The 22,030-nt window shown below is 32.7% G+C and overlaps 3 protein-coding genes across 4 annotated transcripts; 1 reads left to right on the top strand and 2 right to left on the bottom strand.

Moving 5' to 3' along the window:
- Positions 1-1,144: 1,144 nt before the first annotated feature.
- LOC123682910 (elongator complex protein 6-like) lies at positions 1,145-2,388 on the bottom strand. Its single transcript, XM_045621732.1, has 2 exons — positions 2,228-2,388; positions 1,145-2,008 (listed from the first exon to the last, which is right to left on the bottom strand). The coding sequence occupies exon 2, from the start codon at positions 1,980-1,982 to the stop codon at positions 1,203-1,205; it is 780 nt and encodes a 259-aa protein (XP_045477688.1). The 5' UTR covers positions 1,983-2,008; positions 2,228-2,388; the 3' UTR covers positions 1,145-1,202.
- A 132-nt stretch (positions 2,389-2,520) lies between these two features.
- On the top strand, positions 2,521-5,360 carry LOC123682909 (mitochondrial dicarboxylate carrier). 2 transcript variants are annotated; one of them, XM_045621730.1, is made up of 5 exons: positions 2,521-2,860; positions 3,325-3,503; positions 3,859-4,099; positions 4,173-4,380; positions 4,835-5,360. In XM_045621730.1, the coding sequence occupies exons 2-5, from the start codon at positions 3,329-3,331 to the stop codon at positions 5,081-5,083; spliced, it is 873 nt and encodes a 290-aa protein (XP_045477686.1). In that variant the 5' UTR covers positions 2,521-2,860; positions 3,325-3,328; the 3' UTR covers positions 5,084-5,360. The 2 variants fall into 2 exon arrangements, with proteins under 2 accessions (XP_045477686.1, XP_045477687.1); XM_045621731.1 differs by lacking the exon at positions 2,521-2,860 and adding an exon at positions 3,088-3,199.
- An 839-nt stretch (positions 5,361-6,199) lies between these two features.
- LOC123682907 (DNA-directed RNA polymerase, mitochondrial) lies at positions 6,200-21,918 on the bottom strand. The gene is made up of 15 exons (XM_045621729.1): positions 21,649-21,918; positions 21,483-21,587; positions 21,049-21,427; positions 14,788-15,550; positions 14,215-14,556; positions 9,830-10,098; positions 9,403-9,760; positions 9,084-9,290; positions 8,817-9,031; positions 7,291-7,639; positions 7,066-7,237; positions 6,803-7,013; positions 6,569-6,740; positions 6,426-6,517; positions 6,200-6,368 (listed from the first exon to the last, which is right to left on the bottom strand). Exons 1-15 carry the CDS (start codon positions 21,776-21,778, stop codon positions 6,239-6,241), a joined length of 3,894 nt encoding a protein of 1,297 aa, XP_045477685.1. The 5' UTR covers positions 21,779-21,918; the 3' UTR covers positions 6,200-6,238.
- Between the last annotated feature and the right edge of the window lie 112 nt (positions 21,919-22,030).

The following is a 22,030-nucleotide window of genomic DNA, read 5'->3' as shown; positions in this document are numbered from 1 at the left end:
TTTCTAATATAGGCATACATGATATCAACGTAGTATAGAATATCATATCATAAAAAATTTTATGTATTGCATACATTGCAGTTTTATAATGAAAAGAAACTTAAGGATTTCACGTTCATTACTCCATTTGAAAGGATTCAAAATACAAATCAATAACAAATTGAAGGTTTTTAGTAAATGATACAGTCACATCACAAGTAGCTGAATTAATCTTTCACTGAAAATTGTAATTGCTATCTAATATTTAGAAAATGCGCGCTTTATACAGGTTGACAAAAAAGTGATTCAGCTACTAGTTATTTTTTTTTTCTGAGGAGGCCTTAACTCAGATAACGAGTATATTTCTATACCGTGAAATTTTCTTACTTCCTCACTAAAATGGGCCTTACATTTTGATTTAATTCCAAAAATCATGTAAACGGAGAATGTATGGAGGGATAAAGAAAATAATCTCTTATGGTATGTAGAAGTGACGATGTGTTGAGAAAGTGTTCAGCGGAAAAGGAATTAAGAAGGCGCTAGTGTAGCTAGCGGCCAGAGGGTAACAAGAAGTTTCATATCAAATTCATCCTCTAGATACACTAGCGCCCCCAATTTGGGGCAGTTCAACGTACACTTTTGAAACGGAAAGATTATTCTCCTTATCTCCACAAAAAGCCCCCATTTTTTGGATAAAACCGGTAGCCAATCAAAAATTAGACCATACAATGTATCTACTGTAGGAAGACACCACGAAATCCGATACTGAACATTTTTACTGACATGATAGGTTGAAGAATAAACCACTGACCCATAATCCATCATCCAAACACTTATGCTCAACATAAGATAGAGCAGCTGTCTGTGCAGAACGTCAAGTCCGAAACCCGTGTGTTGGTCATCCTTCAATTATCCTAATTTAGATAAGAAGTCTACCATGCAGTCATAAACTATTCTTTCAATCAAATTCGAAAAAACGCTCAACAAAGAAATCTCTGTTGAAAGTTATTTATAAGAGTTGGGTCATCTCTCTTTAATATGTATATATTTATTATTATCATTATTATTATATCTTTTATATTTGTGATACATTTAATAAATCTTCATTCATCACTTAAAAAGGTTCAACCAGAATGAAATTCGGATAAAATTAAATTAAAAACAATTAAAAACTTAAAATATATTTTGGCAGTAAACATTCAGTAATAAAAAGATAACAATAATTATTTCAACAAATTCATGAGTGATTCACCCGGTTTAAATGTTTTAATTCCTCTATCAAATGCTTTATAATGAAGTTTAGTGGTGGTCTCTCCGGGTCTTCCTATATTAATGATACCACTTACATCCTTACTATGTCCAGTTTGTAGTGGAGCAACTATTATTTCCAAATCCGAAATATAACTAAGTGAATTAGCAATTATATTATCTTCAGGTAATGAATCATCATTAGTCTCATAAGGTGAGACGTGATTGTTTATGATTATTGAAACTGAATTGTTTTTGAGATTACAGCACCAAGTAATAAATTCAATAATACATTCAATGTTAACCCCTATGTCTAGCAAATGAGTCAAATCATCAATTACAACAAAAGTATGATCATTATTAATTTTTAAAATTTCATCTGTTTTCTGTTCAATCTCTGAGAATAATTTTCGAACAAATTCCCCAGAATTCTGGAAAAATTGGGAGTCTTCTTTTGCAATTTCTTCTTCAATATTCTTGAGCATGTTTACTATTATTGCATCTCCATCATTCACTTTATTCAAGAGGTCATAACCTAGCTTCTTACCAACAAGTTGGTAATGATCAAGGGTGTTGTGAAAGTTCACAAAAATAAGTTTGTTATTGCTTTGAAATATCTTTTTGATGAGATATGTGATGATAAAATTCGAATCTGCTAATCCAACTTCTCTTATGGAGATAATTTTATCATTTGAAGTTAGTTTGATGGCTGATAGTAGAGGATTCAAATCCAAACCACTCAGATGTCCCAACATTTCGATGCCTTACAGCTAAAACAATTCTGAAAAAAAAGAGAATATGTTACCCTTTACTCATAGTGTTTCATTCTTATAATCAGATTTCAAATGACCAAAGTGGTTTTTGGTTTAGATATAGTAAACTAATGGTTAATTTGTTCATTATTGACTTTTTGAACGAGAAACGAGAAAATCTACGGATATAGGTTATGATTACTACATGTTTCAAGTTTCAAGATAATAAAAAATAATTAAATACCTACCTTCAACAGATACCATTGAGTACACAATTAAGCTGTATAGAAATCTATAAATCAATCCGTAAATCGTACGGTTTTATTATAAAATCAACTAAGAGCACATGTCCTCAAAACATAACCTAAACTTTTATTTATTTTCAATATTTTCGTATGTTAAAATGCCAGTTAAAATTTTCTCCTACAGAGGTCCAAAGAGGAAGAAGTTGAAAAAGATTCCTTTATAGGTGTCAAGATAGTTTGGTTTTTGCAACGAAGAGGGAAGAACATTCTTCTTTTATTTTATGTCTATGATAAAAATTTCTAAAACTTCTGTTTATCATTTTTTAATTTTAAATATACATTTGATTTTTGAATCAATGAGCATGTATCAAATCAAGGTTAAATTTGTCCAACATAGGACCTTAATACTAACCTTGAAATTAATTTAACCATGATAATCAAGGTCTAATGAAATTCAAAACGGGAGGTCTAGGGTCCACACCGTAATAACGATTTATCGCATGTTGTGTAAATAGGATTTCCCATTTAGTTATGCTCATAATCCAGAGTTGAAATCGATATATCTGTGCTAACTTAGATATGAATAAATGATGTGATATCACCCCTTCATCTGTATTGTCGACACCAAAATAGAAGGTGAGCAACCAAAGATGCTACAACATTATTACAAAATCACATTCATTCGTTATGAAAAATTGGAGTGATTTTTTAGAATATTAGATAGTCCTAACACAGTAAATTATTTAATTCAAAGATATGTTTGGAGATATATATTTCAATATACAATGTATATTTCAATAATGTAGCTTATTAAATACAGATTTTTTATCCATACAATTATAATTGCAACATGAATGAAATAAAGAATTTTCAACCAAACCAAGAAAAAATATTTGTTTCAAATCAGTTGCAGTTAAATTTTCTTCACTTTTCATTCCATGATTTGCATTAAAGATGATATTGAAATTATTTGAGGTAATAAAGGTCAAATAGAAGTTATCTGAACAAATTAAGACAGTTAATTCTTAAAGCTTTAAATTAATTCCTGATCATCAAGTGATTGTTTGGAACTCATACTAACTGTATGTATTTACTTTCAGTAAAATGGCAGATAACAAGAAACAGATAATGCAAGCAAGATGGTATTTTGGCGGTTTAGCTTCAGCAGGGGCTGCATGTTTTACTCATCCCCTAGACTTACTGAAAGTTATGCTACAGACACAACAAGAAGGCAAATTATCTGTAGTACAACTTACCATTAATATTGTGAAAAAACAAGGTAAGTTCTGGAAAATTTTTATTAAACATTGATATGTATAAAAAATTTAGAGTCAATAAACCCTGAAAAGTTGAATATATATAAATATTTATATATAGACAAATAATAATACTGAAATATTGAAATTCATCATGGTAAACATATATGGAAAGTTAAGAAGGTTATATCTTATTCCTACTAAAGATATAGCTGATACACCTTTCCTAAATCAAAACTGCTTTAAGAGAACAACCGCTGCTTTTCGAGCCTCTCGTAGTGGCTACATCTTAATGCACATTATCTGTTCAAATATCACTTCATTTATTATAGAGATACTTTGTTTAGTAAATTTAAACTTCCTATCTATTTTTTACAGGAGTGAGAAGCCTTTATAATGGACTTTCAGCTTCGTTTTTACGGCAGATGACCTATTCTACAACTCGATTTGGAATATATGAAGTTGCTAAACAGTCCATACAGGGAGATACAAGTTTTTTGACAAAAGTTGGAATAGCGGGTATGGCAGGAGCTGCTGGTGGTTTTATTGGTACACCTGCAGATATGGTTAACGTCAGAATGCAAAACGATATTAAACTTCCCCAGGAAAAAAGAAGAAAGTTAGTATTACTGAAATAGTCTTAAATGGTTGCTGAAAGTATGCAATACCTGTATGTTTTATTTTGTTTTCAGCTATAAACATGCAGTTGATGGTCTTTGGAGAGTTTATAAAGAAGAGGGTGTTGTTAGGTTATGGTCTGGAGCTTCCACTGCTACTAGTCGAGCTGTGTTTATGACAATAGGACAGTTATCCTTCTATGATCAAGTTAAAAAATTGCTCTTAGAGACACCCTACTTTGAAGATAATATTATGACACATTTTGTTTCTAGTCTAACAGCTGTAAGTATATCTTTGAAATTGTTGATATAAAGAATATTTTTTAAGTCAACAGAATTTTTTGTTCATAAATCTAAAATTCGAATTCCAAAAAAAGACAAGAATTTGTTGCTTCATACCATTAAACCTCGTAGTTTCAGGATCTGATTTTGAAGGAGTAAGCATGAAAGAATAGAATTATCAAATAAGTTTCTGCAAAACAATACACCATAAATTCAAGAATAATAAGGATAATTGTCAACACGAATCGTTACTTATAATAGTTTCGGCATTATAAAATCATAATTATTATTTTCAATAATGAAAACTCTTTTAGGTGATAATATGAACCAGAACCTATCATATTCAGTATTGAACCTTAAACCATTGATTTTTTTTTGTTATGTTGAGATTAGAATAAATTAAAATCTCAGCAATTGGGAGCAAATTGATTTTTTCATCAAACAAATGTTCACAGGGTGCCATAGCAACTACATTAACACAGCCATTAGATGTACTGAAAACTCGAGCAATGAATGCAAAACCAGGTGAATTCAAGAGCCAATGGGAAATTATTACCTACACTGCCAAGTTGGGCCCCTTAGGGTTCTTCAAGGGTTATGTTCCAGCATTTGTGAGGCTGGCTCCTCACACAATCCTGACATTCATGTTCCTAGAGCAACTGAGGATTAATTTTGGATTTGTTAAAGAATACGAAAATTTGTAACTTTACCACTATTAGAATCGAAATATTTGAAGATCAAATTTTAACTTAATTATTTATTAATAATGGATATATTTTATATTTGTTACAATTTTTTTTATAATTGTTATCATTTTTTTATATTTATTGATGTTGAAGTGACCAAGAATTGCATTTTATCTTTCTTATGATTCAGGGCTAATCAGGGTTAGGTAAATATATTTATTTTTATATAAGTACGACAGAGATAGACATTTTAATGTAGTCCTTGTAATTTATTCAAGATAAAAAAATATTGTGCCAAAGAATTTATTTTCATAATCCCTAATTATGACAATTTACTATTATCCTTACTAATGGATGGAATAAAGCATTTTTTCAATAATTATCTGCAATAGATTCATTGCAAACAAGAAAGTGGGTAACAACTTAAACTCACTTATTCTTTAAGTTTGTAAATTCATATTAAGTGTTACACTGAAACTAACTGGTTTAGTCTTAGATACCAAAAAGAGGAGAGTTTACAGTTAACACTGTTAAATTTGCTATAAGTGTCTTTTAAGATAACTACATTAATCGCAAAATATCATATTCTAAAGCAAGTTGCAGAATGGGCTCCTATTCCAACACGAATTCGAAAACGAGCGACGAAGGACCGAACGCATAAGTGCTGAAATTGCCTTCTGCAACGAGTATTAGACGATATTTTCTCTATTTCAGTCAAGTTTTGTGAAATATTGTCGAAATTCAATGAAAAATTTAGATTATACATCCTAGTGACTTTTTTATTGTAACTTGGCAGTTGGTGCGATTGTTACGGAATTTGAATCGTACCTACGTTTCGAATTTTGAAATAATTTATAATTAGTCATTTAATTCTTGAATGTAACCAGAATTAAGAGAAATTGCGAATAATGTATCCAATCAATTCACTAAATATAAATTAGAGTATATTGACAATTGACATGAGTTGAAATTTGATAGTATCGGAAGTTAGCGTTGACGAAAAAAAAACTGAAAACAACGAAAAATATAACTGAAAACAATGCTATAATGAGTTCATTATTCACATTACAAATCATCCAAAAATAAGTGGTAGTCCATGAGAAAGAAATTTAGTAGATAACAAGAAAAAAAGCATTCAAGTTTTACAAGAACATATAATCATCACAATCATTTTCAACTAAAGAAATAAACAGAATCCAATACTTGTTTTATGTCCAGATCACCTGTTTGTGGCAAATTACTCAATACTTTATTCATTTTCTTCCTTGTTAAATCTAACACTGATCCATCATTGGCTAAAACTCTGAAAATGGGTTTAGTGATAACTTCCAAAAAAAAAAACAAAAGAAATTCAACTTACGCATTACTGTAACTATATTTTTGTGTCAAATAAAGACTTAACTCTTCTAATATTGGTTGGGAATGAAGTGCAACAAACTGTTCACGACATATCTAAAAAAAAATTATCAAAACTAATTCTGACTCAAATAATTTCATTCTTACTTTGTTCATTATGTCAACTGTTGATGGATGAGTCCAAAAACAATCATGAACAGAAACAAATGTAAGTCCTTTTCTTTCGCAATTCAACGAAGTAAGCATCATATGTGTTGAATCCAAAGAATGAATAAAATTTGGAGGGAAAGCATTTTTATGTTTTGAAACATATGGTTTTCTGAAACAAAAATGAAGTTTCTTATAAATATAAAATGTGGAGAGTAATCATGCTATGCTTACTCGAATTTGTCATCTAAATATGGTTCATACAATGAATTTTTCTTGAATGTGCGATGTTTTATATAAGGTTGTACAATAGGTAATCCTAATGGAGTAACCCATTCCATATGTTGTCCACCAACTGAACATATAAGTTTAGCACATTCAGTGAACCAATCTTGAATTTCTTTAGCCGATGTAAACATTGATCGTAAAGAGTCAAAAGTCTTTGCTGAAAAATATTAACATTTGATACAAATTTTAATGATAAATATCCAACTTACTGGCTAAGTAATTTGAGGCTACGAACACCTGGTTTGTTGGAAAATTGTCAATGTCTTTCAGCTGTTTGGATATCTGAAGACGGGCACCATACCATGTTACTCCATATACAGATGTCATGATTGTTTGTTTTATCACTTTGCGCTTTATATGACCTTCTAAGATTTTCGCAATCTAAAAAAAATCAATATAATCAAAGGAGTTACTAACAGAAGGTTGTTCCTCACCTCCACCCCATTTTGAGCATCAATTCTCCTCCTTTCTTCAACAAGAGCAACCACTGCACTATATACATCTTGGGGCACATTAGCAGGACACAAGTTGACACTAAAGCCTCCTGTCTTATCTCTACCTAGAGCAGCATAATGTTGTAAACCATTACAGCTTCCATCTTGATGAACTGGGTAATGTGATCTGTAGTTTTCTGGATCTCCAGATCTTACAACATCTGCTATTTCAATGCAACAAGCAAGAGTTTGCCATGGTTCATCACTTTCTGCCCACCACCTCTTCCCATCTAATGGATTATCGGCCGAATCGAATATCAAATCCATACTTTCCTCAGCATACTGAAGTCTTGAGTTCGGAAATTGAAATACATATTAGTAATAAATTTTTGTTAAACTTATTTATCCCATTAATTTCTTCTATAATCGAATTTGTTAAGTATTTGATCATTAGGGATGGTTGTTTACTAAAGACGTTTATTGTGATTTTTATTACAATCACAAAAAAACACTAACGTTTCCGGCAGAACCTTTTTTGAATATCTCTTTAAGTACTGTATGAAATAACAACTGCATCTCGAGAAAATACCACATAAGAAACGAAACTAAGACAGATGATGGGAATCGAAGACAACATAGTGCAAGGTATCGAAAGTATGCAACTCACATGGTGTGGACATGTAAAACCTATGCCGGACACAAGACTCCCCAAACAGGTTTTGCAACCTACACAATCCAGAAAAAGGAAAAGACCTAAACTGGAGTAGCAAAAATCTGTCCACAAGTCCATGAGCGAAAGGAACTTGAAAAATGAAGACTACGAAAATAGGAGAAAATAGCGATTAGGCCGATTAGACAACGTCGAAAGACTTTCTAAAACAACTAATATATACATATAGGAACACTCCTGTTTTGTGGTGCTTTCACCAACCAATACCAGGAAGCTCCTGAAGCTGAACTTTGGGTAATGCTGGAACGACTGACAAGACAATGTTGGTGCAAATATCTATTGTACCGCATGGATAGGTCAGCAGATGAGATTTGCAGGCTCTATGCAAAGGAGATAGAAGCAGATGAACACATGGTGTGCAAATGTTTGGGGTTGTATGGCTTAAGAACCACTCATATTATGGTAAGGTCAGTCCTGGATACTCACGATGTAACAGCCAAGGCTGTTATCGGTTTCATTATAGTATCAACAGCCTCCTTGGGTTTGTATGAATAGGTAGGGTTGAGAACAAAAAATCCATGTGGTCGCAGTTCCAGGAATGCTAATCGAACCCCAACGAGTCCGATTCAGATAATAATATTAACAGTTAAAAGTCCAGCAAAATAGTTTAATCTTTTCCAGCAAAAAGTGTAAAAGATCTTAGATGTCACATTATTCACTTTTCAGAATTTAAAATTTCACCATGAGAACATGGAAAAATCACAACCTGCAGTCCCCATCTTGGACTTTTTAATGATTAATATTGCTATAGGTATATATTTTCTGGATTGTTGACATTTTGGAGGAACTATCTCACCTGTCTTTTACGCTATTTCTCTTTTTAAGCCCCGTCAAATTAATGAGATGGATCTTGAGCCAATTCAAACCATTTGGTCCTAAAGGCCTTGGCTCTGCAAATACCAACATGGATCTAGCTAAATCAGAACCCAAATGATTCAAATGAGGTGGTAGAGGATAAACTCTCCCTCTGAAATCCATATTATGAGGTAACCAGAATATTTTATCACGAAACTGAAAATATAATAATCAAATATTGCTAAAACAATAATAAAGAACTTCTTACATGATGTGCTAGACATAATCTGTACAAACAGTCACACCTCAAAGAATGCATTTCAGCTTTTTGTCTTTGATACTGTAATTTTTGCTTCAAAAAATCTAGACGTGCAGTTTTCTCCAAGTCTTTCAAGTTGGGAGGCTGAACTGGAGGTGATAAAGAAGATGGAGGCTCAGGAACATCCAGCTTAGCCGATCCTCCATTGTTGAAAACCTATAATTCAGTTCAATTAATATTGCTCATGTTAAAAAACAAAATCAAGGATGCCAAAAACCTAATTCGCAACTAACAGCATTATATGGCATTAACCAATCTTTTAAATTACCTCAGTGATCACTTCCAATATTTTTGTATTTACTTTCCATGGCACAGCACCTAATTGGTTCAATGAGTCAAAAACTGGATATAGGTTTTGAGTAGGAGTTGATTTCAAAATTTTTTTTTGGTTCTGGGCAAATGAAGGCAATCGAACCATCTGACTGGATGTTATAAGATAACCACCATTTTCAACTGAAGTCCATGGTACTGGAGGACAAAGCATAGGTACTTCATCCACAGCAAACGACATCGTTTCTGGTACTGATGCTCTTATTAATTTAACTAAAACTGGATGTGGCTTAACTTCTTCTTTCAGTTTGCGATTTTCATATCTGAAAATATTGTAGAATGCTGGAAAGTCCTTCCTGAAAGAAATATTCATCAAATATAAGGAATAAAATAAAATCCCACATATTTCAAAAAGTTTCACTCACTTTTGCTTAGAATTTGGCTTCATACAATTCACATCTATTTTAAGATCATGCATTATAATATGATAAAGAAATTTTCCAATCTGAGAAACAACTGACAATACCCACTCCCTATGGTCCATATCTAATGTAGAACCTTGAGGTTTGAGATTATGTTCAAACCACTGCCATTTATGTCTGGGATTCAAGTTATCTACATGTGTTGGCAGTACATCAAGTTTTTTGTGACTATTTGCATAATCCTCACAGTATTCATTGTGTATTGATAAAATCTAGAAAGTAAATTATTTCAAATTTACAGTATTCACACTACAGTTATGTAAGGATAATCTGAACCCCTGATAATATGAAGTACCCTATAATCCGAACGATACCAATTGATAAAAAGGTATGTATATACCAAACAACCTGAACTCTGTAATCTTAACGGAAGAATTGAATCCAGAAGATTTGATTCCTTATTTGAGTGAATTAGGAGAAGGACTAGATCAAGGACTTGATTCAGTTAGACAAAACAGAAGTTCAAAAATGGTCATGAGTGATGACGAAGAAAATTGGGACACATAGTTTTTGGATGATTATGAGATAATTGGTGATATCACTGAGGAAATCAAAGCTCTGACGACGATGAACCTATTTAAAAAGCGTACACTAAAGAAAACATCATTCAATTCATGTCTTCGATAGGTAGCAGAAAATGAATTGCCACTGCATGAAGTGATTAGATTAGATTCGATTAAGGTGCTCTCGTTTCACTGCGATCTAATGGCCTATCGTGCCCCCCATCAGAGCTATTCTCTTCATAACATGATTCACAGCTCGCCTTCCAGTTCCAGAGTTCTAATGAACTTCAATATCTGGGATGGCTTCAAGGAGGCCAATTCCTCACTTCTACAAGTTTCGTGTCCAAAGCAGGTTTTGCGTTGGCTAGCGATGGCGAGGCATTCCATCACCAGATGATTCAGAGTGTTTTCCTTCTCCCCACAGAATTTGCACTCGTCATTTTTGTTAGACCCATTCTCATGAGGTGTTTCCTAAGGCGACAATGCCTTAGGAATGCTCACAATTCTGTGAGGAATCCAGTGAGGTGATGTAGCAAATTTTAACTAAGATCCAGATACTTCTTGGATCTCATAGAAGAAGAAACTTTTTGGAGTGATCCAAACCAGGAGGATTCTGTCGAAGTGTTTCTCTTTTGGTTACTTCCTTCTCCTGAAACTCTTTCTTGTAGGTACATAGTCTACGCCACAGAAAGGTTCCGGGCCGATGAAAGGAGTTTGTGCTCCTTTTCTGGCAAGTGGGTTGGCATCTTCATTCCCTCTAATTCCCGAGTGCCCGGGAACCCAGATTAAAAAGACCTTGTTATTCTTGCCTATCTCATTGAGTTTTCTTCAGACATGAAGTGATTCTTCTGAGAAGAATTCAACAAAAGCTGTCGATAGAAGCATGAAAAAAAAAGAAGTTTTTTTCATGAAAATGTATTTGCATGTGCCAGAAATGAATCTATAATCCGAAAATGATTTCTATAATCCGAACATTTCCGACAACTTTCTGTTCAAATCATCCATACATTACTGTATTCCATCTCAATTGTTCAGGGTAGGTACCATTTGATTCTATTAAATATACGCAAACAAAATTTAGAACTTGTTTTAATTCATTCTCTTTGTGACAAGTATTTCTGAAGGTGCCTGAATTGAGAAAAAATATAGTAACAAATTGGTACATGAGCATAAGAGATGAATAAAATCATTTAAATGAATTTTCAGACAAAAAGAATCAAGACAAAGAAACCAAGAAGGCAAAAGCAAAATGGCAAGGAATGACACATCCAAGAGCAAGAATCAGATAATTAAGTTGAAAATGCAGATGAAAAACTTTACGTTGGATAGTGCCAAACCTAAATATACTAGCTACTAGCTATAACACATAATAAGGTACTTGTTTACAAAGTCCAAAAACAACGCAACTCAAATAATACAATTACAGGAAATCAAAAACGAATATAAAATCGATAATAATTAAAAAATCAATGCTATATCATGTACGTTATCTAATAGAACAATAAAATTAAAATTAAGAGATAAACAGCCTATACAGATTTGGAAAATTCACTCGGAAATATCGGATTTAGCGTACAAATCTGCAAGTCGCTCTGGCTCCAATGGAACAGTGGAGGAATCGAAACATGAGTGCGATGCCATATCAAATAAAAATCTGGTCTTCGCGAACGGTCGCTGGCAGGCGTATTGGGGATGTGTTGTTCTGGAGTTTTGACGGTCCGCGAACCGCAATCAGTAAATATTCGCACTCCAAACGTGGTGTGTAGAACGTCAGGCCGTATCGGTTTGATTCGAATGTTATTACGATCATTTTGTTGTGTGTATGCGAGGAATTTATTTGCCACAATAATTGCAACAAATAATTTCCTCAGTGTAAATCAGGTTATTTTTCGCCATAACTGGTTTGAAAATGAAATAAATTCTACAAAATAAAAAATCGAAAAATAAAAAAACCAATTCTAAGAACTGAGAGATCGACAAATTTAAATTAAATGTTCAAATAATCCACTTTGTTGAGCCAAACAGTAGCCAAATCTATTATAAAGAGATAATCTCATCTCTCTGAACAGAGTCGACATAGTTGTTATTTTGGAACAAAGTTCGATTACTTTGGATCTTAAATCAACAAGGTTTGTCGCTCTCTCAATTTCATGCCCATAAATCAAATTTTTCAGATATCCCCAAAGAAAAAAATCATTGGGAGATAAATCTGGTGACCTGGGAGGCTATTTGATCGTGCCATTTGTAGAAATGACACGGTCAGAAAATGTTGTCCTGAGATATTGTGTGACTGCTCGTGCGTTGTGACTTGGACAGCCATCCTGTTGAAACCAGACAAGATCGAAGTCAATTGGTAGCTGACGAACTGTTGTAATAATTCTATTTTCTAAAAGCTCCAAATATTTTGCAGTGTTTAGGTTACCGTCGATGAAAAATGGCCCAATGATGTAATTCCGCAGTATTCCAGTCCAAACATTAAGTTTTTTAGGATACTGGATACGCACAGGAATACTCAGACGTTTATTCTTTCTAGACCAATATCTTACTATTGATGGGTTATGTTTTCTATTCAAGGAAAACGATGACTCATCAGTAAATAAGACATTGCTCAAAAATGAACTATTTTCATTTTCTTTTTCCATCATCGTTTTATAAAATTCCATTCGTTAAATATGGTCTTCTGAAAAAATCTCCTGAGTTGTTTAAACCTTATAAGATCGATAACCATTTCTTTTCAAAATATTCCTATATCACTCATATCGACTTGTTCGGTAATTCGATTACTCGAACAAGGTTCATTGGTTTCAACAGCAGCACACACATCTACCTCTCTATTCAGATGATTTTCATTTATGGTTTTGGTAGGTTTATCAATTCAGCAATGACTACATTGTTGTAAACATCCACATGTCTCGAATTTTTTAATTATTTTCGAAATCGCGGATCTCGAAGGTATCGTTCTACCTTCAAAGGCAACAATGAATGAATTTATTGTCTCCTGAATTGATTGACCACCAAAATACCATTTTATTATTTGAATTTTCTCTTGTAAACTGGACATGATTAATTTTCAAATCGCAAATCACTTTTGGATTGCTACTGATTTCATCGCGCACGCAGGTTGAGAGACTTCAGAACCGACTAACAGATCTCCCACTACGATTGACAGTGGCCGTTCGCGAAGACCAGATTTTTATTTGATATGGTATCGCACACATGTTTCGATTCTACCACTGTTCCATTGGAGCCAGAGCAACTTGCAGATTTGTTTCCGAGTGAATTTTCCAAATCTGTATACATCTCAACAGACAGTATTCAGGCCCCGGGGAAAAAACAAAATTCTAGAAAGAAATGGAAATCAAATATAGCGTCATAGATGATCATATTAAGTTTAAATATTTTTATTTAAATTCAAATCACAGATATAATTAAGATAATGAGAATGCACATAACATCACATCTATCTGCTATAGAATAAACAACAGAACAAGCAAATCTCAGAGGTGACTGCAAAAGTAAATTAGTTCTACAACGCAATCAACACAGTCAAGTGACAAACAACAAACACTCAATCATTAATATGCTAAAAGCTTTAAATAATTGAATATACATCAGTACATTGAGGATCTTATATTTCGCAAGTTTTCAAAATATTATGTAATATAAAGACATTTTCTGGAGGAAAGCATAATTTTCTAACTTTGCCTTGGCAATGTACATGTAAACAGGATCAACACAATTGGAAAATTCAGGGCTTTCAGTAATGGTAGAGTCGGTTTTTTGCTTGACTTTATGGTTTTAATGGTAGAATAAACAATAAATTACCTTGTCTAGAACACCTGTGTTTTTTCGTTTTAGTACCATATATCTCCTATAAACTTTATTTCCTAAATCTCTATATAACATATTTACAGTTGGACTGTAAGTTTCTGAACCATGTGATAATTTTTTAGCCTCGTCGACAATAATAGTGACAAAATCTTCAATGGGAATAATCTTCATAAAAACATCTTGATTAATAGCACTTTTCTCATTCGATAGGCCCCATAAGTTTCTTTTGAATGCTTCAGTAGCTGCTTCAGTCCAATTTTTGTGCAATTCTTCTACATAGTTTCTATATCTGAGAGTTTCCTCAGAAGGTTGTTCCCTTGCTTCAATATTTTTTACCTACAATTCATTTAAAAAATATTTTAAAGTTGGTTCTATAATTCAGTCAATATTGATGAAATTGAGTTTGAATGAAACATATTAGCATTATTATTGATATTATTCAATTCTCTGATCTGATGCAAGCTCTAAGAGGGCTCTGACAATCTAAGAATCAGAAAAAAAATACAATCATTCAGTTTATTTACAAATAAAACAAAAATTAATATGAAAATAACCCAAGATACATACTGTTATTGAAATTTGCTGCTCTTGTTCAAGTTGTTCATCAATTCTCTTCTTCAAGTCATCGGAATCAAAGAATCCATTACTTCCCAATTCTTTTTTTGGTGAACAAGACTGATCTTGATGATTTAAATCATTGACTAATTCGTTGTTATAATGCATTATTGGGATATTGTATCTTGGTTTAAAATTTCGATCAAATATTTTCATAGTTTCAAATACAGTTTGTCTTTCATCTTCGAGAAATACACCATCGTTCATCATTTTATTGAAATTATAACCCTTTTTCTTAGCTTCTATGAGATATTTTTCAATTTTTTTTTTTAATACAACATCCTTTGAAGTGTTCTTTCCAAAGCCATACAATAATATTATATAAGTTTGAAGATTTGGATTTACTTTATCATTTTCCATTTTTTGCCAAATGTTAAAAATTTCATCTAATTGTCCTTTACTAGCATAGCTTTTCAATAATGCATTATAAGTATTCTCATCCACAATTGGAGTTTTGAATGAGGCTAAAGCTTTATGCTGATAGAAAGCTAAGGCATACTCGGCTCTCTTGATCTTTTTTTGTTCAACACAAACTTCAATATATGCTGCTACAGTCTTATTAATCATTTCTTTTCTTTTTTGAAGGAGAAGAAGTTTGGCCTTTTCTGAAATAACCTTAGGCGTTTTCTTTGATATTTTCCTTTTTGGTTTAATTTGATCAGTGTTGAAATATTCTTTCACATTTTCTTCAAAATTTAGGTTGCTACCAGATACGCTAAAACATATATAACTCAACTAATTTTTAACTTCATGAAAAATTATAATATATTTTTTCCAACGACTTCAAAGCATAGGTAAGTTTGATATACAGGATGGTTCAAATTCAATTGGAAATGTAGGATTTCCAGAATTAATTATTTTTAGATTAAGAAAAAGATCCAAGCTTGAAAATGTGAAGTATATATTTTTTAAACCTTATTAGTACCGGGTATCTTATAGTTGAACAAAAAAATCTGGATCATCCTGTACATGAAATTGTGGATTAATGACCCTATTGATGGGCAATTAGGTTTTAATGAATGGGATTTGAAGAAGTGCTATTTCTCCCAAGAAAGACTTCTAAATTATTATTATATTGAGAGGGGTTTATACCAAGTGGACTTCTCGTGATTTGTCAAAGTTTACCTGATCCGCACCCCTCAGTGTCTCTGAAATCCTACCACTTTTCGGGATGAGTGAAACAATCCCAAATGTTCCTGATTTATCGTCCTTTTCTAACACATGCAAGAACTCGAATACGTTTGAGATGTACGAATGAAAAAATATGAACCAATAACAACAGAGTAAGGCATCGAAATATAATTTAAACATTTGGCAATACTGCCCATTCCGAACTCAATAGACAGAGTTAGCACTAGTTTTATCGCTGTTTATCGGATTCACCAGATGTGAAAGAATGCGAAATGGTGAGAAATATCAAAACTACAAAAACTAACAGACGCGACTGTAGCATGGATGAGAGGCTGGAGAATTCAAGCAAACCCCACGAAATCGAGACTTTTGATTGACTACAAAATTGAACCTAACTCCAAAACGATTTTGTTCGGAAACTGCACAATTACACCCACAAATATGTGTAAATACCTCAGTATCAAATTAGATCAAAAACTAAATTTCAAAACCCACATAACACAAAAAAGAACAGCTATTACCCGAGCCGGATATTTCAGATCGTTCACATATAAAAATCTAGGAATTATCACCAAAACGGCGAGCAAAATATAAAAGATGATATGCAGACCCTTACTGGAATATGGACACACAGCATTCTTGAACATCCCAAAGACAACAATGAAAAACATAGAAGTTGCCGAAAGAACTTGCCTTGGAAAAATTACAAAACTGAGACACGCAAACAATCCACTGCACAACTCATCTAACCAACTACTAGACGAAACTACAGAAGTAGGACCAATACTGGGAAGACTCGAAAAGCTTGGCAAAAAGTTCATCACTTACCAGAATAACGTAAATATTATGAATCCACTGATACACAGCTACCAAAGGACAACACCACCGAAAGCCAAATTGCCGGCACTCCCAATCTTTAAATACTTGAAATCTCTTTGAATGTCAACAATAAAGCAGCTGCACCAAAGGCGAAGTTACCACTATTCAAAACAAAAATCAACAAAATAATAGTTGTTTTTTTTTCTGATAATTTATAATAGAACGTAATATAAAACTGTATAGAACTGGCTGGAAGACTGCGGTCGATAGCCATTTGATTCTAAAATCAATAAATTTTTTCTTTCTTTCTCTCAGTTAGGACTACTATTCAATTATTGAGGGGTTTGGAAAAAAATTGTATATCCCAAATTTATTCAGATAACAACATATCGAAAAATACTCCTTTTACTTCAGTCTTACGAAAATTCATTCGATTCAAAATCGTATTTAGTGGTATTCGATTTACAATATAGTACAGAGTGTCCCAAATTCGATTCTCACTGATGAAAGCATGTCGAGAACTATATGACTTGGAGAAGAAAACCTTCGAAGGCCTTCTTTTTCCAAATTATAAGATTTCAAAAAGCACATCATAGATAGATACCAAAAAATTGATTAGGTGATATGAGGATTATATATGCATAGGGTGTGCAAATTTCGATGTTTTAGCACTACAACTTTTGAATCAGAGGTGATAGGCAAAATCTGATACCCCATTCTCGTTCTCTTTTTCTGAGAAACTAACAAGAGAAGTATTTTTGACCACCTTCTTTTGTTTTCGAGTTATAAGCGAAAAATGGCGATATCGAAAGGAAATACTGACGATAGAGCTCTCAAATTAACATTATACAGGCACTTTTTTACGTAGAATCCATTGGCGTGCTCGTCTTTCTAACAGTATTTCCAAATAAGTAGCTATGAACCAAAGGTATGTTTTCTCTAAATGGGAACACTAGATTTCTATGCCATTTTTTGAAAGCTTAGTTTTACTGATTTCAAAAATTCAAAAGTTCATCTCCAGACATGAAGGTTGCAGAAATGGTACATTATCAATATGTACTCGTATTTAAGAATAATAGCTAAATTAGGGTATGTAGATTCATATAGAGGAGTATTCAAGAAGAATAGTATTTTGACAGTTTATGGTATATATTTGTATGAATGTTTAATATTTTTCTTTAAAAAACAGGGATAACTTTGCGGTACATATGGTTGATCATAAATATGAGACAAGAACTTTAAATTTTAATTACCCCCTAAGCATAGACTGACTCTAACAGAGAAACATCCATCTTATATGTGCATAAAAATATATAATAGATTACCTGATGAAATTAAGAAAATTAATACTCTCAATTTATTTGAAAAGAAAATAAAAAATTTTCTTACGACATTAGAATCCTACTCCGTGCTAGAGTATTTGTAATGATGTTGTTAGATGCTCAGTAGGGGTATGAAATATTTTTGGAAATACTTTTAGTTCTTTTTATTGACACTGTTTGGTTTTATGTACAGCAGTTGTATCTATAATGTGCTTCACATGACTCAAAATAAAGGTTGTTATTATTATTATTATTTACAAGGCCGTAGCCAGGGAGGGGTCCGATCCGACAAACCCCCTCGCGTGTTACGCTGGCGTACAGATGTATGGAAACTAGTTTTTGATAATAGTCGAATAAACAGTTCAGGGGGACCATTTACCTACAGTTGGATGGCAGTGCTATGGAGAATCCTTTGAGCCCAATTTTAGCAGAAATTATAATGGACGAATTAGTTTCTTCCATAATGGCTACTTTAACATTCATGATCCCATTTTTCTGGCTATATGTTGACGACTCAATAACAGCAATACCCGAGGGATGCCATGATATAATGCTTGAGGTTTTCAATTCCTTCCACCCTAAGATACAGTTTACCATCGATAAAGAAGAGAACATGAAAATAGCGTTTTTGGATGTGGAAGATCAGAGGACTGAGAGTGGAGAACTGACGACAAACTGGTATGTCAAGCCAACAAATTCAGGTAGAATATTAAATTTTCATTCAAACAACCCAATCAACCATAAGATGAGCATAATAAAGGGACTACTGTACAGAATGGTGAACTTGAGACATGTTTCCTATCACAATACCAACCTGAGACGAATAAGGACCATCTTGAGCAATAACAACTACCCCAAAAGTTTTGTCAACCAGTGTATACACTCATTTTTCACAAACCATGGCCGTACAAGTGTTCAAGAGACTACATCAGATAGCCGATACTTCAGATTTCCTTTCATACAGGGCCTTCCACAAGCAATTAATGGTGCCCTCAATAACAATACCCAGTTAGCAGAATATAATGTACAAACCACCAATTGCCTGTTCACATGGTTGAAAGATCCTACACCATTGAACATGTTGTCAAATGTGATTTTCAGAATACCTTGTTCGTGTGGAAAATCATACATAGGTCAGACTAAATAGTATTTAAAGTTGAGAAAAGGACAACACAAAAATGATTGTAAAAATCACAATCAGGCCAAAGTAAACAAAACAGCTTTGGCTTTACATCACTTTAGTACTGGACACAATTTTAAGTTTGAAGGGACAACAGTTTTGGATAGGGATTCCAATTGGTTTAGGTGGAATATGGGGGAGATGGTGCAAATTCAATTGACCGAAAACATTAATCTTAGAACTGATTATTTGGGTTTAAGGGTGGTTATATACTATAACATCCTAAATTTATTTTCCCGACACAGAATTTAAATGTTTGTGATATTATTTTGATTTTAATTGTATCATTTGTTTCTGAGTGTATGTTTGCTTGTGGGAGTGGTAGCGACCCGTTATTACAGTTTATTTGACAATTATCAAAAACTAGTTTTCATACATCTGTACGCCAGCGTAACACTCGAATATTTATTTATTTTATCATCATATGACATAGCAATACGTTGACTTGTGCGATTTATTAAATGAAATTTCAATTTTCACAAAGTTTAAATGAAGAATTGACAGACGTTTTCCACTTCCGAGGTATTATCAGGTTACATTTTTCATTGTTATTGTAGGTATTTATCTGTTTCTTTGTAGAGCTTTGAAGAAGCAACAATGAAGTTGCGAAACATCGCTTAAAGGAATGACTTAACTTCTCTCATTTTAAACTTATTCCACTCCCAAGAGAATTTATCCATATTTTTGAAGATAAGGAATACGACAGTGTTAGATCCTTAATAATTAGTGTCAAGTATTTTGAACCAAAAACAAATAATGCCATTTGATGATAGTACATGTAATGAAAAAAACGTCGGAATAATTGACGGATCGGGTAGGTACGCTAAGGTCGTTCAGATGGAAAATTCAAACTCGAATACAGTGACAATTTGGGAAAAAATTATTCGTATCATACATTGTATTTTTTGACATAGAATACAAATGTGCAATAAAAACGGGTGTTCCTATTTAAAATTACAAAGTTGACTGCCATACCCCACATAAGACAGAATTAAATGCAAGAGGATCTGGCATAAGTAGACTTCCCCTTCAAAACCATCAAATCATTTTTACGTAGGATGTTTCCTTTTCGGAATGTTTGACTTACTGAAGATTTAATTAGATACTAAACTAATTTTTTTCAATATCTTTTGAAATATCAGATTGAACATTGTTTAAATTTTCATTTATTGCAAAATACTAATATCTTCAGAAATATCATTAATTTTTCGGATATTCAACTGTCCTAGCGTGTAATTGAACAATATGGGTATTCAATTGACTTGTTAAGTTTTTTACGAGTACCTACTGACCATATGAATATGGCAAAAAATAGACTTACGCGGAAAAAATCATGTTTTCCTTACTGTTCGAGTTATGGCGTTCAAATTTACATGTTTGTATTTGTAAAGTATCACAGTATCATTGAAAAAATAATTCATTAGTCCACCAATTTTTTTTTTGTATCTACAATCCTTCAAAGTAGGCTACAAATCAAAATTCTATTCTATTTCATTGCACCGTTTGAATATCATCTCAAACGTGAACTCACATTACCCTCGCGTTATGTCTATCACATTTCTCGATTACAGGAATAATTTTCCACTCTGGCAACTCACCACTCATTTTGACATCAAATTACAATACAATTTCAAGTGGGTATACTAAACTGCAGGATTACCTCACCCTATATATTATATTTCCACCACTCACTGTGCTTTCCAATAGCGCCCCTCTCATGAAAAGACACCTTTATAATTGTTATTATTATATTAGACTAACCTATCTAAAATGTCTATAGAATCATCCATCACATAATCTTCTTCAGTAAGTAAAATTTCTTCGAAATCATTTTTATCAATGGGTGAAATATCCTTATCAATTTTCAAATTTGAATTTTCATCAGGACCATTCAAATGATTGGGAAATCCCAGCATGCTTAAAATCCTCCAATCTTTATCGGTTAAAGTTTCCAAGTTATTATTCTCATTACTAGACTGATTTATTACACTTAAATTATCATAGGTATGTTCACTTGAACTAAAGGGGGATTTTGCTCTTGGCTTACAAACATCTTTTTTGATCTGCAAAAGGTTTTCCAAATCATTGAGATTTGCCTTCTGTACTTTAGTTGTGAGCTGGAGTGTCGACTTATTAGAAACTGAAAATGAATCATTTTTTACATCATCACCTAAGTTACAGTGTATATCCATTACCCTCTAGCAATTCTGTTGTGTTTTTTCTTTTAGTCCTCCGTTTCCTAACTTTTTGTGTTTTCAGTGGACTAGGATTTAAAAACGTAGAAAGGTAGCGATGACGAACTAAAAGAAGATTTCAATGAAAAACTATACTATCAAAAAGAAGTAATCTGAGTTGACATACCTTCAGTACAATTTTGTAGTATCCTACAAAAATGACATGATTTTTCTGTTATATTCAAGTCGGCATTGAATGACAACGTTTGAAAAGAGTTCGATCGTGATGTTTGAAACTTGAGTAAACGTAGATACATTTTTTTTCTTTAAATACATAACTATCCGAGCTAATCAAATAAATTGCTTTTGCTTTTCTCCTCACATGCTAATAAACATAACCTTTCTCTATCCAAAAAAATGTCAAAACAAGTATCACACTCCATCATAGAGAATCTCACTAGACAAGATAAAATAATAGAAATATAACATATTTTTTATTATATTTCTATGGATAAAATACTATAATTAAAAAAAAAATATTTTCTACTTCCGCTATTTTTATTTTTACA

Source organism: Harmonia axyridis, chromosome 6, assembly GCF_914767665.1.
Source record: "Harmonia axyridis chromosome 6, icHarAxyr1.1, whole genome shotgun sequence".
Lineage (NCBI taxonomy): Eukaryota > Metazoa > Arthropoda > Insecta > Coleoptera > Coccinellidae > Harmonia > Harmonia axyridis.
Note: the sequence above shows the minus strand (reverse complement) of the source record. Positions and strands in the feature narration are given on the sequence as shown.

Coding starts and splice junctions, on each gene's coding strand:
- LOC123682909 (XM_045621730.1), top strand. CDS start 3,329: ATGGCAGATAACAAGAAACAGATAATGCAAGCAAGATGGTATTTTGGC. Junction 3,504..3,858: donor TAATATTGTGAAAAAACAAG/GTAAGTTCTGGA, acceptor TATTTTTTACAG/GAGTGAGAAGCCTTTATAAT. Junction 4,381..4,834: donor TTGTTTCTAGTCTAACAGCT/GTAAGTATATCT, acceptor AAATGTTCACAG/GGTGCCATAGCAACTACATT.
- LOC123682910 (XM_045621732.1), bottom strand. CDS start 1,982: ATGTTGGGACATCTGAGTGGTTTGGATTTGAATCCTCTACTATCAGCC.
- LOC123682907 (XM_045621729.1), bottom strand. CDS start 21,778: ATGTATCTACGTTTACTCAAGTTTCAAACATCACGATCGAACTCTTTT. Junction 21,428..21,482: donor CACAACAGAATTGCTAGAGG/GTAATGGATATA, acceptor ATTCATTTTCAG/TTTCTAATAAGTCGACACTC. Junction 7,014..7,065: donor AGCCTCAAATTACTTAGCCA/GTAAGTTGGATA, acceptor AATATTTTTCAG/CAAAGACTTTTGACTCTTTA.